Source organism: Mirounga leonina, unplaced genomic scaffold (assembly GCF_011800145.1).
Source record: "Mirounga leonina isolate KUSES-001 unplaced genomic scaffold, KU_Mleo_1.0 Mir_114, whole genome shotgun sequence".
NCBI classification, from domain to species: domain Eukaryota; kingdom Metazoa; phylum Chordata; class Mammalia; order Carnivora; family Phocidae; genus Mirounga; species Mirounga leonina.
In genome coordinates this window covers 21,959,718-21,972,946 of record NW_023270265.1, presented here as the reverse complement: position 1 = coordinate 21,972,946, position 13,229 = coordinate 21,959,718, and the positions used below count along the sequence as shown (strand labels likewise).

The 13,229-nt window shown below is 39.7% G+C and overlaps 1 protein-coding gene across 4 annotated transcripts in view; it reads left to right on the top strand.

Annotated features, from left to right (window-relative positions):
- The window catches only part of LOC118024011 (cytochrome P450 2C21), a 45,445-nt gene extending 38,244 nt beyond the window's left edge, over positions 1-7,201 (top strand). For 3 of the 4 annotated variants that reach the window (XM_035025496.1, XM_035025515.1, XM_035025505.1), the window contains one exon: positions 6,610-7,180. In XM_035025496.1, the coding sequence (XP_034881387.1) occupies positions 6,610-6,791 (182 nt within the window). In that variant the 3' untranslated portion in view covers positions 6,792-7,180. Of the gene's footprint in view, positions 1-6,609 lie in introns of all 4 variants that reach the window. The other variant, XM_035025489.1, reaches the window with a different exon arrangement.
- The last annotated feature ends 6,028 nt before the right edge of the window (positions 7,202-13,229 follow it).

Genomic DNA, 13,229 nt, shown 5'->3' with positions numbered 1-13,229 from the left:
TTCTGCTAATTTGTCTGGTGTCAATTTGAGTCTTAGTCCAGCTACAAGGACCTTGAAAGGGACAGGAAATTCTTGCTCCCTGGCAAGGTGTGTCCGCTGGACACCTGAGCTCGCTGGACCCTGCTCGCCCCACAAGCTGCTGTAGCTGAGAGATCTGTAGGACATCTGACAGCTGACACACGGTAAGATTTCCTACGGTCAGTCTCTCAGAATCTCTGTCTGCAGAGTCTGATGGAGCGGGAATGGCGACAGTCTTTTTTTCTCTCTAAATTTAGATTAGCAGGAGAAAATACTTGTGGAACTAGTTCCTTGGGCTTAGTGCCCCTTGGTAAATTCGGTAGGGTCCTCTTTGCTGCTGATCTTTTTCCTCCCAGAGATGGTCTTTGTTTGCCTTTGTGTCTTTTATGTCATTTGTCATATGAACTTTGCTATAGGTTAGTGGGCATATGAGGGAAAGGCTGTTGCTTAAGGACATCTTGGAAGCCAAAATGGTGAGATTGGCAGACACCAGTAGAACACTTAAAAGCTGGTAGAGCTAGGGCACCTGCCTGGCTCGGTCAGTGGAACATGTGACTCTGGGTCTCGGGGTTGTGGGTTTGAGCCCCATGTTGGGTGTGGAGATTGCTTAAAAAATAAAAACTTAGAGCACTCACCGCCTCCAGAAGGCTCCTGTGATAGGACAGGTTGGTCACAGAACAGGTTGATTGGCAGGCCGCCTGCCAGCCTCAAGGAACCCTGTGCGCAGTGAGGTACGCCTGAACACAACACATTATCCCCACGCCTGTGGCCCAGCCCCAGCCCTCAGGTGTTAGCATGGTTCCAAGCGACCCAAGGCTCAAGTAAAGCTCTTAATGTGCATATACAAGATACGATTTTTCCTTTTGTCTTGTTCTGTGGGCTAAGACTTTGGCTCTATGGCCGGTGAGAATGTTCTCTTTGGTCTCCACCATCTGGAGGATGCACTTACCAGGGTCCACCTTGGTGGCCAGACAGAATGGGCTTCCAAGTCTTTCCCTCTGTCTGGCCACACCAGCTCTCAAGCTTGCTTGTCGTGAGAGGTCCAGCCCACAGGAACCTTTGTCATGTCGATCTTCGTTTCTTGTTGGTGCTGGGAAGCCCCACTCCAGGAGTGCCTGCCCAGTGTCACAGATTAGCAGGTCTGTGACTAGAGGCATCTCACTTTTTACAGTGAACTATTACACCAGTGTTCTTTGGACTGTACAACTTAGAAATGCGTGTTTTGGGCGCCCAGGTGGCTCAGTTGGTTAAGCGTCTGCCTTCGGCTCAGGTCATGATCCCAGGGTCCTGGGATCGAGTCCCACAACGGGCTCTCTGCTCCTTGGGAGCCTGCTTCTCCCTCTGCCTCTCTCTCTCTGTCTCTCATGAATAAATAAGTAAAATCTTTAAAAAAAAAAAAAGAAATACGTGTTTCTTCACAGTACAGTCTTTCAGTAAGGCACAAACCAGGTTTACTAACAGACCCAAATTTATCTTTTGTTTCTCTGTAATAAGACAAAAGGAGAGAAACCTGTATTTGCTACTTAATGTTTCATTATTTTATCTCATTTGGAAATGATCTAGATATTCAATGAATTTAGCTTAACATTTAACTTAGCAAAACTTTAAAAATGCAGGTTACCGAAGATTTTGGTAGCTCTTTAAAAGTTTACCTATGGGGCATCTGGGTGGCTCAGTCATTAGGCCTCTGCTTCTGCTCAGGTCATGATCCCGGGGTTCTGGGATCGAGCCCCACATCGGGCTCCCTGCTCCGCGAGAAGCCTGCTTCTCCCTCTCCCACTCCCCCTGCTTGTGTTCCCTCTCTTGCTGTCTCTCCCTGTCAAATAAATAAATAAAATCTTAAAAAAAATAAAGTAAAAGTTTACCTACACTTGATCTCACAGTCGTGCGACAGAGCCCCTCGTTGGGCTCCCAACTTAGTGCAGGGTCTCCTTCAGATTCTTTCTCCCTCTCCCTCCCCACTCATGCACTCTCTCTCTCTCTCTAAAGTAATAAATAAAAACTTTTTAAAAATAAGATAAAAAGGTGTGTAGGCAAACCTTTATTATTATTTACATTTACTTAATTAACTTGTTCTGAACAGTTAGTTTAGTCTACCCACAAAATTTTATGAGGCATTAGACAAAGTCAGCCATCATTTCAAGTTCTGTTTTGTTTTTTTCTGAAAAAGTTTGTAAGAGATACCATGAACTTATTTGACTTCCAGTAAACACAGGCAGACTACAAGTTTTATATTTGATCCTGATAACTCTAAAGATATGGCTATTTTAATTAAACCAACAACCTTAAATTAGCTTTAATACTGAGTATCTTCCCTGATCACATAAACTTGAAAAACATTTAGGTTAGTTTCTACCTTTCTGAGATTTAAGAATTTTTTTTTCCTTTTTTAAAGATTTATTTATTTATTTATTTGAGAGAGAGAGAGAGAGCATGACTGTGGTAAGGGGCAGAGGGAAGGGGAGAAGCAGATTCTCCTGCTGAGCAGGGAGCCCAACTCAGGGCTAGATCCCAGGACCCTGGGATCATGACCTGAGCCAAAGGCAGATGCTTAACCAACTGAGCCACCTGGGCGCCCATCTTTCTGAGTTTTAGAATGCCCAATCCTTATGAGTGCTTGCTTCCAACTAAATGGAGCTCTTTTACAAATTAATTTTGGCAATATCAGCTGGAAGTAGAGAAAATACCTCACATTTGCAACATGGGACACATACACACAATCAAGATAAAACATATTCTTATAGCTTTTGTTTTTACTAATATTTGTGATGAGGACATTATAGCCCCAATTCTCAAGTACCTCCCTCTTTTCCTTTTTTTAATGAACAACTTTCCTCTAAAGCTTGTATCTAAAAGAGTGGCTCTTATATCCTAGAGATGATAGGATAGAAAATTTAAATCCCAAAGGCACAGAGAAAGCTCCAAGTTTTTTCCAAGTCTGGACATAAGAGGGATTTAAGCAGTTTGTACTTTGAAAAGGCCTCTTCCCACACCACTCCCCCTCTTTTATTTTCTTCAGTCTTGGGTGACTGTGGGCTGTGTTCAAAGACATTAGATTTATATTTCAGGGGGCACCCGGGTGGTTCAGTTGGTGTCCTGCTCTTAATTTTGGCTCAGGTCATGATCTGAGAGTCGTGAGGTTGGGCTCTGCACTGGGAGTGGAACCTACTTAAGATTCTCTCTCTCTCTCTCTCCCTTTGCTCCTGCCCTCCCCCGACTCTCTTAAAAAAAAAAAAAACGGAAAGATTTATAATTTCATGGGACAGAGAAATAAGGTAAAAAATATTTTTATTTCTAGAGTTTCAGGGTAATTGCTATTTAAAATTTACCTTTTTTTAAAAATTACTGGACAATTTTGTTCCAAATCCTGATCTTCTATAGTATCTATAAACATTTTGAGAGGAATAGGCAAAGTTTGGAGATTAGTAAAGAGAGGTGGGCTTTGACTTGTTTCTTGAGCTGGATTTCTGGTTTGGTAGAGCTTTGGAAGGCAAAGACAGTTGTTTAGAATCAGTTCCCCCAAAGAACTGGATTACAGCCTGAATATCAACGGACTGGCCCACCTTTTTAACTAAACTTGCTTCTTTATATCAGGGAGATTTTTAGTTAAAATGGAGATCAAAAGATTCATGCCTTTGTAAAGTCTGTATAAAGCATTTTAACAAAAGCCTTCTATCTGGGTACATAATTTAATCTGGGCTTCTGTTAGCCCCTGAATATTGGCCTTTCCCTGATCATTTATAGGTGGGCCTGGGAGAAGTTTTGGTCATGTTTCCTCTCTGAATGGGGGTTGTGACTAGTGATTAATCTTTTAAATTTATCTCTGAATATGGTAGAATCCTTTGAAAGTAGAGGTTTAAAGGGCTTTATAATTTAAAAGGTCTGCTGCTGTCCAAGGGACACAAATTCTTTTGCGGTGTGGGCCTAGAATACACCAGCCAAGTGCCATGCCCAAAGCTGGCAGAGCCTGATTACAGAGCACTGGAAGGTAGGAACAAAGTGAGCCTTACTACTTTTGTTAAATTCATTTTCTGGCGTTCAGCATTTACATGAGCAAGCTGTATATTTTGAACCTAGAGATGAGGCTGGAGTGCTCTATGTAAATCCTAAAGGGAAAGGGAAGTTAAACTAGGCAGATGAGCAGATGAGGCTGGAGTTTAGGGGAAATTTATGTTGGATGTGCACATTTATTTCTAATTTCTGTTCTTTCATCTTGTCAAGGGAGTCCCTTAGGCTAGTAATTAAGCTAGAACAACTGAGAGCTCTCTAACAAGAATGTTTTTCTTTGGGACGCCTGGGTGGCTCAGTTGGTTAAGCGTCTGCCATCAGCTCAGGTCATGATCTCAGGGTCCTGGGATCGAGCCCCGCATCGGGCTCCCTGCTCGGCGGAGAGCCTGCTTCTCCCTCCCTCACTCCCTCTGCCCCTCCTGACACAGCTCTTGCTCTCTCTTTCAAATAATAATAAAATCTTTTTTTTAAATAAAGTTTTTCTTCTTTTTTCAAACATTAGACAACTTAGAGGATACATCATCAGGCCATTGATGAGGAGAATCTGTTACGAGTAACTCTAACTAATAAGCCTTTTAATGCCTTAGGCATCCAGAGAGAGGGCACAGATGCAGCCCTCGTGATCCAAAAGTTGACTCCCATAATTAGTCTAAGAAAGCTGAGATCTTCGTTGCAGGTCTCCAGTGAAATCATGAGATGCCTCTAGTCACAGACTCAATAGTCTGTGATGCCGGGCATGTGCTCCTATAATGGGACTTTCCAGCACTAACAAACAAAGGTTGAGAATATAAAGGTTCCTATGGGCTGGGACTTCTCATGGCAAACACCCTTGAGAGTTGGTATGGGCAGAGAGAGAGACTCAGATCCCCAGTCTTTTGACTGGCCTCCAAGATGCACCCTGGTAAATGCATCCTCCAGATGGTGGACCAAAGAGAATATTCTCACTGGTCACAAAGCCAAGCTCTTGGGACATAGAACAAGACAAAAGGAAAAACCTTATCCGGTTCTCCTTTGGCTAAACCTTGGGTTTTTTGGAGCTACATGAACACCTGAGAGGGACGTGCCACAGGCAGATGTTGGCGATTTTTCACAGTGTACCTCACTGCACAGAAGTTTTCTTGAGGTTGACAGGTTAACAAATGTCAATCTAACCTGTTCTGTGACCACCTTACCACAGGAGCTTTCTAGAGGCGGTGAGTGCTCTCATAGCTTTTAAGTGTTCCACCCGTGCCCACCAATTTTGGAGCTTTGGTTTCCAACTTATCCCTTAGCAACAGCCTTTAACCTACAGCAAAGTTTATCTAAACAGGTGACAGTCTGATGAGAACCATGAACTCACCAGTCTGTGGGACTAACTCAAACAGCAGGCTTATGGGGCCTATGCCTGCTTTCTGCACGATGGTAATTCCTTTTTATAACAAACGATGGAAAAGACACAAAGGAGGGACGCCTGGGTGGCTCAGTCGGTTAAGCGTCTGCCTTTGGCTCAGGTCATGATCCCAGGGTCCTGGGATCGAGTCCCACGTCGGGCTCCTTGCTCAGCTGGGGTCTGCTTCTCCCCCTGCCTGCCGCTCCCTCTGCTTGTGTTCTCTCTCTCACCATCTGACAAATAAATAAAATCTTAAAAAGATTTAAAAAAAGACACAAAGGAAAACAAAGACCATCTCTGGTTGATCTCTTTCCCCCAAAAACGTACTCTACCAAATTTACCAAGAGTTGCTAAACATAAGGAACTAGTTCCGCAAGTATTTTCTCCTGCTAATCTAAATTTAGACAGAGAGAAAAAGGACTCTCACCATTCTTGCTCCATCAGACTCCTCAGACTCCAGGAGACTGACGTGGTAGGAAATCTTCCCTGCTGCCAGCTATCTATCAGATGTCCCAAGGCTCTCCCAGCTGTAGCCCTGTGTGTGGCAAGCAGTATCCAGCGTGTTAAAGCATACTGCCAACTAGGCCAGCTGTCCAGGAAGAGGAATTTTTCTCTGCCTTTCAAGGTCCTTCCCAGCTGGACTAAAAATCAAATTGACATGGGACAGATTAAGAGGAGAAAATCAAATTTAGTTTCACAGGTGTGGGGAATCCACAAACATATGAAATTGCAAAGCCAGGCGACATAGGCTTCTACCACATCCTGAGCTAAGGAGAGGGGACGGGTCTGGGGATTCAAAGGGGAGGTAGACCATTAGCAGGAAGGTGAGAGGAAATGTTTCAAAAACACAGGTTGCCCTGTTGTGCCGAGAAGTTTCATAGATAAAGAAGAATCTTGTTAACTGCTCTCTTCCTGATACAGGCAGTTGAAGGAGAGGTAGGGAGGTTTCCTTGAATCTGCTGGGTTTTGGTTGCTTTTAATTCAAAATAATCTTTATGCCAAAGTGGCCCATCCTGGGGCAAGTTGCCCTTGCCCCTACTCATGCACACAAAAATATGTACTGAGGAAGTGAAGGAAACCACATTTCAGTGTCGATAAAAGAAGCGGTAGTCTATTAATATATTTATTTTCTCAATCCATATTTATTGAAGCCTCCCTGTGTGCCAGCTCAGAAACAGAATTAAATGAATATTGAATTTATTTGTCGTTTTTAGGAAAGAGAGCTTGTCTTGGAGAAGGCCTGGCCCGCATGGAGCTCTTTTTATTACTGACCAACATTTTACAGCATTTCACCTTGAAACCTCTGGTTGATCCAAAGGACATTGACACCACCCCAAAAGTCCGTGGGTTGGGTGCATTGCCACCCTTCTTCAAGCTCTGTTTCGTTCCAGTCTGAAGAAAGGCCAGGCTGCCAGACTGCAGAGCCACTCTCTGGCCTCAGCTGAACAAGCCAGATGCTTTCTGGCCTCTGTGTTAGCCACTGTCCACCTCTCCTTTCACGTCAGGGAGGACATTCCTAAACCTGTCTCTTCTCATTGTCCTCATCTTTTAAGATTCAGTTCAAATTTACCCACATGAAACAAAACTCACTGTTACTTTCCAATTAAATTCTTTGTGTTTCTAAATGCAATTCTAAATTCTAGTTTAGAATTTAGAATTTAGAATTCTAATTCTAAATCCAATTGTGAGATTATGCTATATCTCATCTGCAGTGTATACCAATGTAAGGCACCTTATTAATATATTTTCTTCTATTAAAATTTAAAAATTAGGGGCGCCTGGGTGGCTCAGTCGTTAAGCGTCTGCCTTCGGCTCAGGTCATGATCCTGGGGTCCTGGGATCGAGTCCCACATCGGGCTCCTGCTCGGTGGGAAGGCTGCTTCTCCCTCTCCCACTTGCCCTGCTTGTGTTTCCTCTCTCGCTGTGTCTCTCTCTGTCAAATAAATAAATAAAATCTTAAAAAAAAAAATTAAAAATTATCCTATGAGTTAAATTTTTTTTTAATATATGATATTCACTAATTTCTTACCCCTGTCTCTTGATAGTTTGGCATGTGTATTTTTGTTTTTTTCCCTGTGGTTATTAATAAATGGGTGGGGTACACATTTGTGTAGGTATGCATGTACAAATATGTACATGCAGGGAGAAAACGGGATGGTCATTTCAGCCAGAGGCAATAACATGAGATAAAATATGAATTTGTTGGTCTCTCCAAGGATGCTCTTCCTGTTTTCCCTTACTGGTTAAACACACAATTGGAGACACACACATACACACACACAGACAAAGAAGGCAAAGAAGATAATATGTATATATGGTTATATTCGAATATACATGTACAGAAATATGTTTTATGTATGTATATATACATATATATTTCTGTATAATATACCTATGATTTGGTAGTGACATTTATATAATAACATTATAGATATTTTTACAAGTAGTATAAATATATCCTGTCGCATGTCTCCTTATTCAAGGATATCTAGATTATTTTTGAACTTTTGTTAATATAAAAATCCTACTATATGCATATATCTTTCATTATTCTTAGGAATAGATGTGAAGTGGCTGCACATACATGTGCACTTTTATTTTTCATAGATACTGAAGCATAACACAAAAAATTATATATCTGTTTACTTTTCTATCATGAGTGTAAAAAAAAGACTATTTGACCAAACCCTTGTGTATACTGAGGATTGAATTCTTTGGTAGATTTAGTAATTTCTAACTAAAAATTCATAGATTTTCAAAGAGGAAATCATGTCATCTGTAAACATTTCATTGCAATGACCAGAACTTTCCAGAAATAACATCTATACCTATGTCTGTCTCTCTGATTTATCACACACACAAACACACGTACACACACGTGTATATATATATTTGTCACCATGGGAAGGTGATGAAAGCTGTGAGGATTTGTTGGGACAAAATAACAGAGGGCTTGGGAAATCCATATTGGGAAGCCTGATATTTGTGTGATTTTACCCTTGAGGTGATTGCTCATTTGAAATCAGGTGCCGAGAGGCTGAAAGGCTAACTATAAAATCTCATTTAGGAGCCTTAGAATCTGAAAAGAATTTTTGTAAATTCTCTGGGCTAGAAGAAGAAAAGTGAGGAGTTCAGAGCTGGCCAAGTAGGAAGGACCAAGTAAACACCTCAACTTGACTTGAAGCCTGAAGGTCTTGATGAAGATCACCCAAGGATCAAGACTAACCCTGAAGCTGAACATGCTGATTTCTAGGAAATTGAATCAGTAATCAAAAAACCCACGTCCAGGACCAAATGGCTTCACTGGGTGAATTCTACCAAACATTTAAAGAAGAGTTAATACCTAGTCTCAAACTATTTCAAAAAATAGGGGCACCTGGCTGGTTCAGTCAATAAAACATGCAACTCTTGATCTTGAGGTTGTAAGTTCAAGGCCCACATTGGGTGTAAAGTTTACTTAAAAAATACACACACACATAAAATCTTTAAAAAAAAAACTATTCCAAAAAATTCCAAATTCCAAAATTCCAAATTCAGTCTATGAGGCCAACATTACCCTGTTTGCAAACCCAAAGACACTACAAAAAACACAAGAACTACAGGCCAACACCCCTGATGAACGTAGATGTAAGAATCCTCAACAAAATACCAGCAAACTACATTCAACAATACCTTAAAAGGATCATCTCCACAATCAAGTGGGATTTATTCTGGGGAGGCAAGGACGGCTCAATATCTGGAAATCAATCAATGTGATAAACCACATTAACAAAATGATACAAAAATTACATGATCAGGATGCCTGGGTGGCTCAGTCAGTTAAGCATCTGCCTTCAGCTCAGGTCATGATCCTGGGTCCTCAGATTGAGTCCCACATTGGGCTCCTTACTCAGTGGGGATCCTGCTTCTTTCTCTGCCTGCAGCTCCCCCTTCTTGTGCTCTCTCTCTGACAAAACCCTAGAAAAAATTACATGATCATCTCAATAAATTCAGAAGAAGCATTTGACAAATTCAACATCCATTCATGATAAAAGCTCTCAACAAAGTGGGCTTAGAGGGAACATACCTCAACATAACAAAAGCCATATATGGCAAACCCACAGCTAACATCATCCTCAATGGTGAAAAATTTAGAGCTTTTCTTCTAAGATCAGAAAAGAGACAAGCATGCCCACTCTCACCACTTTTATTCAACATAATAGTACTGGAAGTCCTAGCCACAGCAATCAGTTAAGAAAAAGGGGGGAATGGGCGCCTGGGTGGCTCAGTTGGTTAAGCGACTGCCTTCGGCTCAGGTCATGATCCTAGAGTCCCGGGATCGAGTCCCGCATCAGGCTCCCTGCTCGGCAGGGAGTCTGCTTCTCCCTCTGACCCTCCTCCCTCTCATCCTCTCTGTCTCTCATTCTCTCTGTCTCAAATAAATAAATAAAATCTTTTAAAAAAAAGAAAAAAAAAAGAAAAAGGGGGGAAAAAGGCATCCAAATTGGTAAGGGAAAAGTAAAACTGTCACTATTTGCAGATGACATGATATTATACATAGAAAACACTAAAGCCTCTTCTGTGTGTAACTTTTGACTCCCCCCAAAACTTAACTACTAAAGCCTACTGTTCACAAGAAGTCTTCTGGTAACATAGTTTATTAGCACATATTTTGTATGTTATATGTATTAGGTACTGTAATTCTTAGAATAATCTAGAGAAAAGAAAATATTAAGAAAATCATAAGGAAGAGAAAATACATTTAACATACTGTATTTATCCAAAAAAATCTGCATAAAAATGGACATGCACATTTCAAACCTATCTTGGTCAAGGGTCAACTGTATATACAATGGAATATTATTCAGCCATAAAAAAAGAAAATCCTGCCATTTGCAACAACATGGCTGAACCTTCAACACACTATGCTAAATAAAATAAGTCAGAGAAAGACAAATACTGTATGATCTCATTTATATATGGAATCTAAAAAACCGACCTGATAACAGAGAACAAATTGGTGGTTGTCAGAGATGGGTGGTGGGATGAATGAGGTTAATATGGTCAGAGGGTACAAACTTCCAATTATAAGACGAATAAGTTCTGGGGATATAATGTACAGCATGGTGACTAACAAAACTCATCTATTTCAAAGTTGCTAAGAGAATAGATTTTAAAAGTTCTCACCATACACAAAAAAATTACAACTATGAAGGTGATACTTGTGTTAACCTTATTGTAATCTATTTGTTATATATACATATATCAAATCATTATGTCATATACCTTATATTTATACAATGTTATATATCAGTCGCATCTTAATAAAGCTAGAAAAAATTCCTTATAAAATTTTTTTAAATTGGGGCACCTGGGTAGCTTGGTTAAGCATCCGACTCTTGGTTTCGGCTCAAGTAGTGATCTCGGGGTTGTGAGATCAAGCCCCATGTTGGGCTCCCTGCTCAGTGTAGAGTCTGCTGGGGATTCTTTCCCCTGTCCTTTCCTTCCCCCTTTGCTCCTCCCCCTGCATGTGCGTGCTCTCTCTCTCTCTCAAAATAAATAAATAAATAAATCTTAAAATTTTTAAAAATTTTAAAAGAAGAAACCTTTGTACTGATTTTATATGGCTTTAGAGCAAAGATAAAGGACCTTTCAGAAAGTTTTTCTCAGGTTATTCAACAATTGTATAAATTATCTAAATGTATGTTGCACTGGGAATTAATGCTTCTAGATTGTCAGGAGCTTCATGCCCTCATTAGGAAATACATGAGAAATCTGAAATGTTCTGTGTAAATGTAATTTTTTCTCTTTCATGTCAAAAGAAATAAAATAGCCACAAAGAAATGTACAAATGAGCTAGGTCAAAACATAAAGGAGAGTGCCCTGTCCAGCAAGGACTTTAAAAGTTAAACCATTAGCTCAAGCCATGGTCTGACCCACACAATTACTGCAGAAAACAAAGAGCAAATAAAGAAATAGAAATCTGGCTATGAACTCCCAGTGAGTTCCTTGGCATGCTCAAGAGTTTGATAAAAATTTTTCCATGTTCTGAGTATGAAATATTTTCTTAACAAATTAGTTTACTTTTACCTATCTCCAAGTTAGATAACTAATGAATCAGATTATAGACTTTCCTAAATTCAACAGAACTTTTTAAAATTGACTCTAAGGATTAATAAACATTTACATAAATTAAAAAAAAGAAAATTTCTAGAAAAGAAAAATTGAGCTTTCAACACTTTAAATGGCAGCTTTTTTTTAAGTCTGTAACTCAGAGCAAAAAAATTTAACTGTGCTTTAAATTAAATGGCCCAAATTACTAGTTTAAAAAATAAGCCAATGAATCCAAGTTGAAAGAAAACCATACTAAGTAAACTTTAGTAATTTTTAAAATACAACAAAAAACCCCCAAATACATGAAAATTAAGCCACACACATTTAAGTCATCACTGGGCAAAAGCATAAATCACAAGAAAAATATTTTTAATTCAATAATGATGAAAATACATCCTACCAGAATTTATGGGGATGCAGCTAACACAGGACACTTAGAGGAAAACTTAAAGCCTTAGAATCCCTAAAATAGAAGAAAAATCTCAAATCAATGATACCATCTGCCACCTTAATATAAAAGAGAACATTAAATTCAAAGCCATCAGGAAGGTGGAAATAAAATATAAAAGCAGAAATGAATGAAAGAAAAAAGAGAAAAGCAAAAGATAAAAAGTAATGAAAGCAGAAGCTGATTCTTTTTTTAAAGATTAATAAAATTTATAAACCTCTAGCTAGAAAAAAAAAAGGAAAACATAACCAATATCAGGAATAAAAGAAGGGGAATCACTACAGTGGCTTCAGAACATTAAAGAATAAGAGATTATTGGGTGCCTGGGTGGCTCAGTTGGTTAAGCGACTGCTTTCGGCTCAGGTCATGATCCCAGAGTCCCGGGATCGAGTCCCGCATCGGGCTCCCTGTTCAGCAGGGAGTCTGCTTCTCCCTCTGACCCTACCCCCTCTTGGGCTCTCTCTCTCTCACTCTCTCTCTCTCTCAAATAAATAAATAAAAATCTTAAAAAAAAAAAAGAATAAGAGATTATTACAAACAACACTTTTGACAACCAGGTGAGATAGGCAAATTCTTTAAAAGACACAAAATCCCATATCTCACCCAACAAGAAATAGAAAGCCTGACCAGCCCTATATAAATTTTAAAGGTTGTATTAGTAAAAATTTTCCAACAAAGGAAACTCCAGGCTCATATGGCTTCATTGGTTAACTCTACCAACAATTAAAGGAAAAGAGAAAAGAACATATCAATACTGCATAAAATCATTCAGAAAAGAAGTGAAGACACAACTTCTGAACTCATTTTTTGAGGCCAGGAAATACCCTGATTCCAGAACTAAAGACATCACAAGGCAAAAGAACTACAGACCAGTAACTTTCATGAATAAAGATGCAAAAACCCTTAACAAAGCTTCATCAAATGGAATTCAATATTAAAGGGATCATAGACATGACAAAGTGGAGTTTATCTTCAGTGTGCACGGTTAGTTTAACATCTGAAAATCAATCAACATAATTCAAAATATCAATAGAGGAGAAAAGTATGTGATTTTTTTTCAGTGGAGGCAGAGGATACAGAAAAAAAGCATTTAACAAAGCTCAATACACTTTGCTGTGTTAAAATGAAAACCAGAGGCCCCAAAAGGAGTGACTTATGTTAAGGTCCCACTCAAGACTGAATGCCTAGCCTAACTGCAGTTTCATCCCACCCAATAATGTAACCTTTAACCAGTCAACATAGAATTCACTGGTCAGGACTAGGAAATTTACTGATAGACAGTTTCTGTTCCCC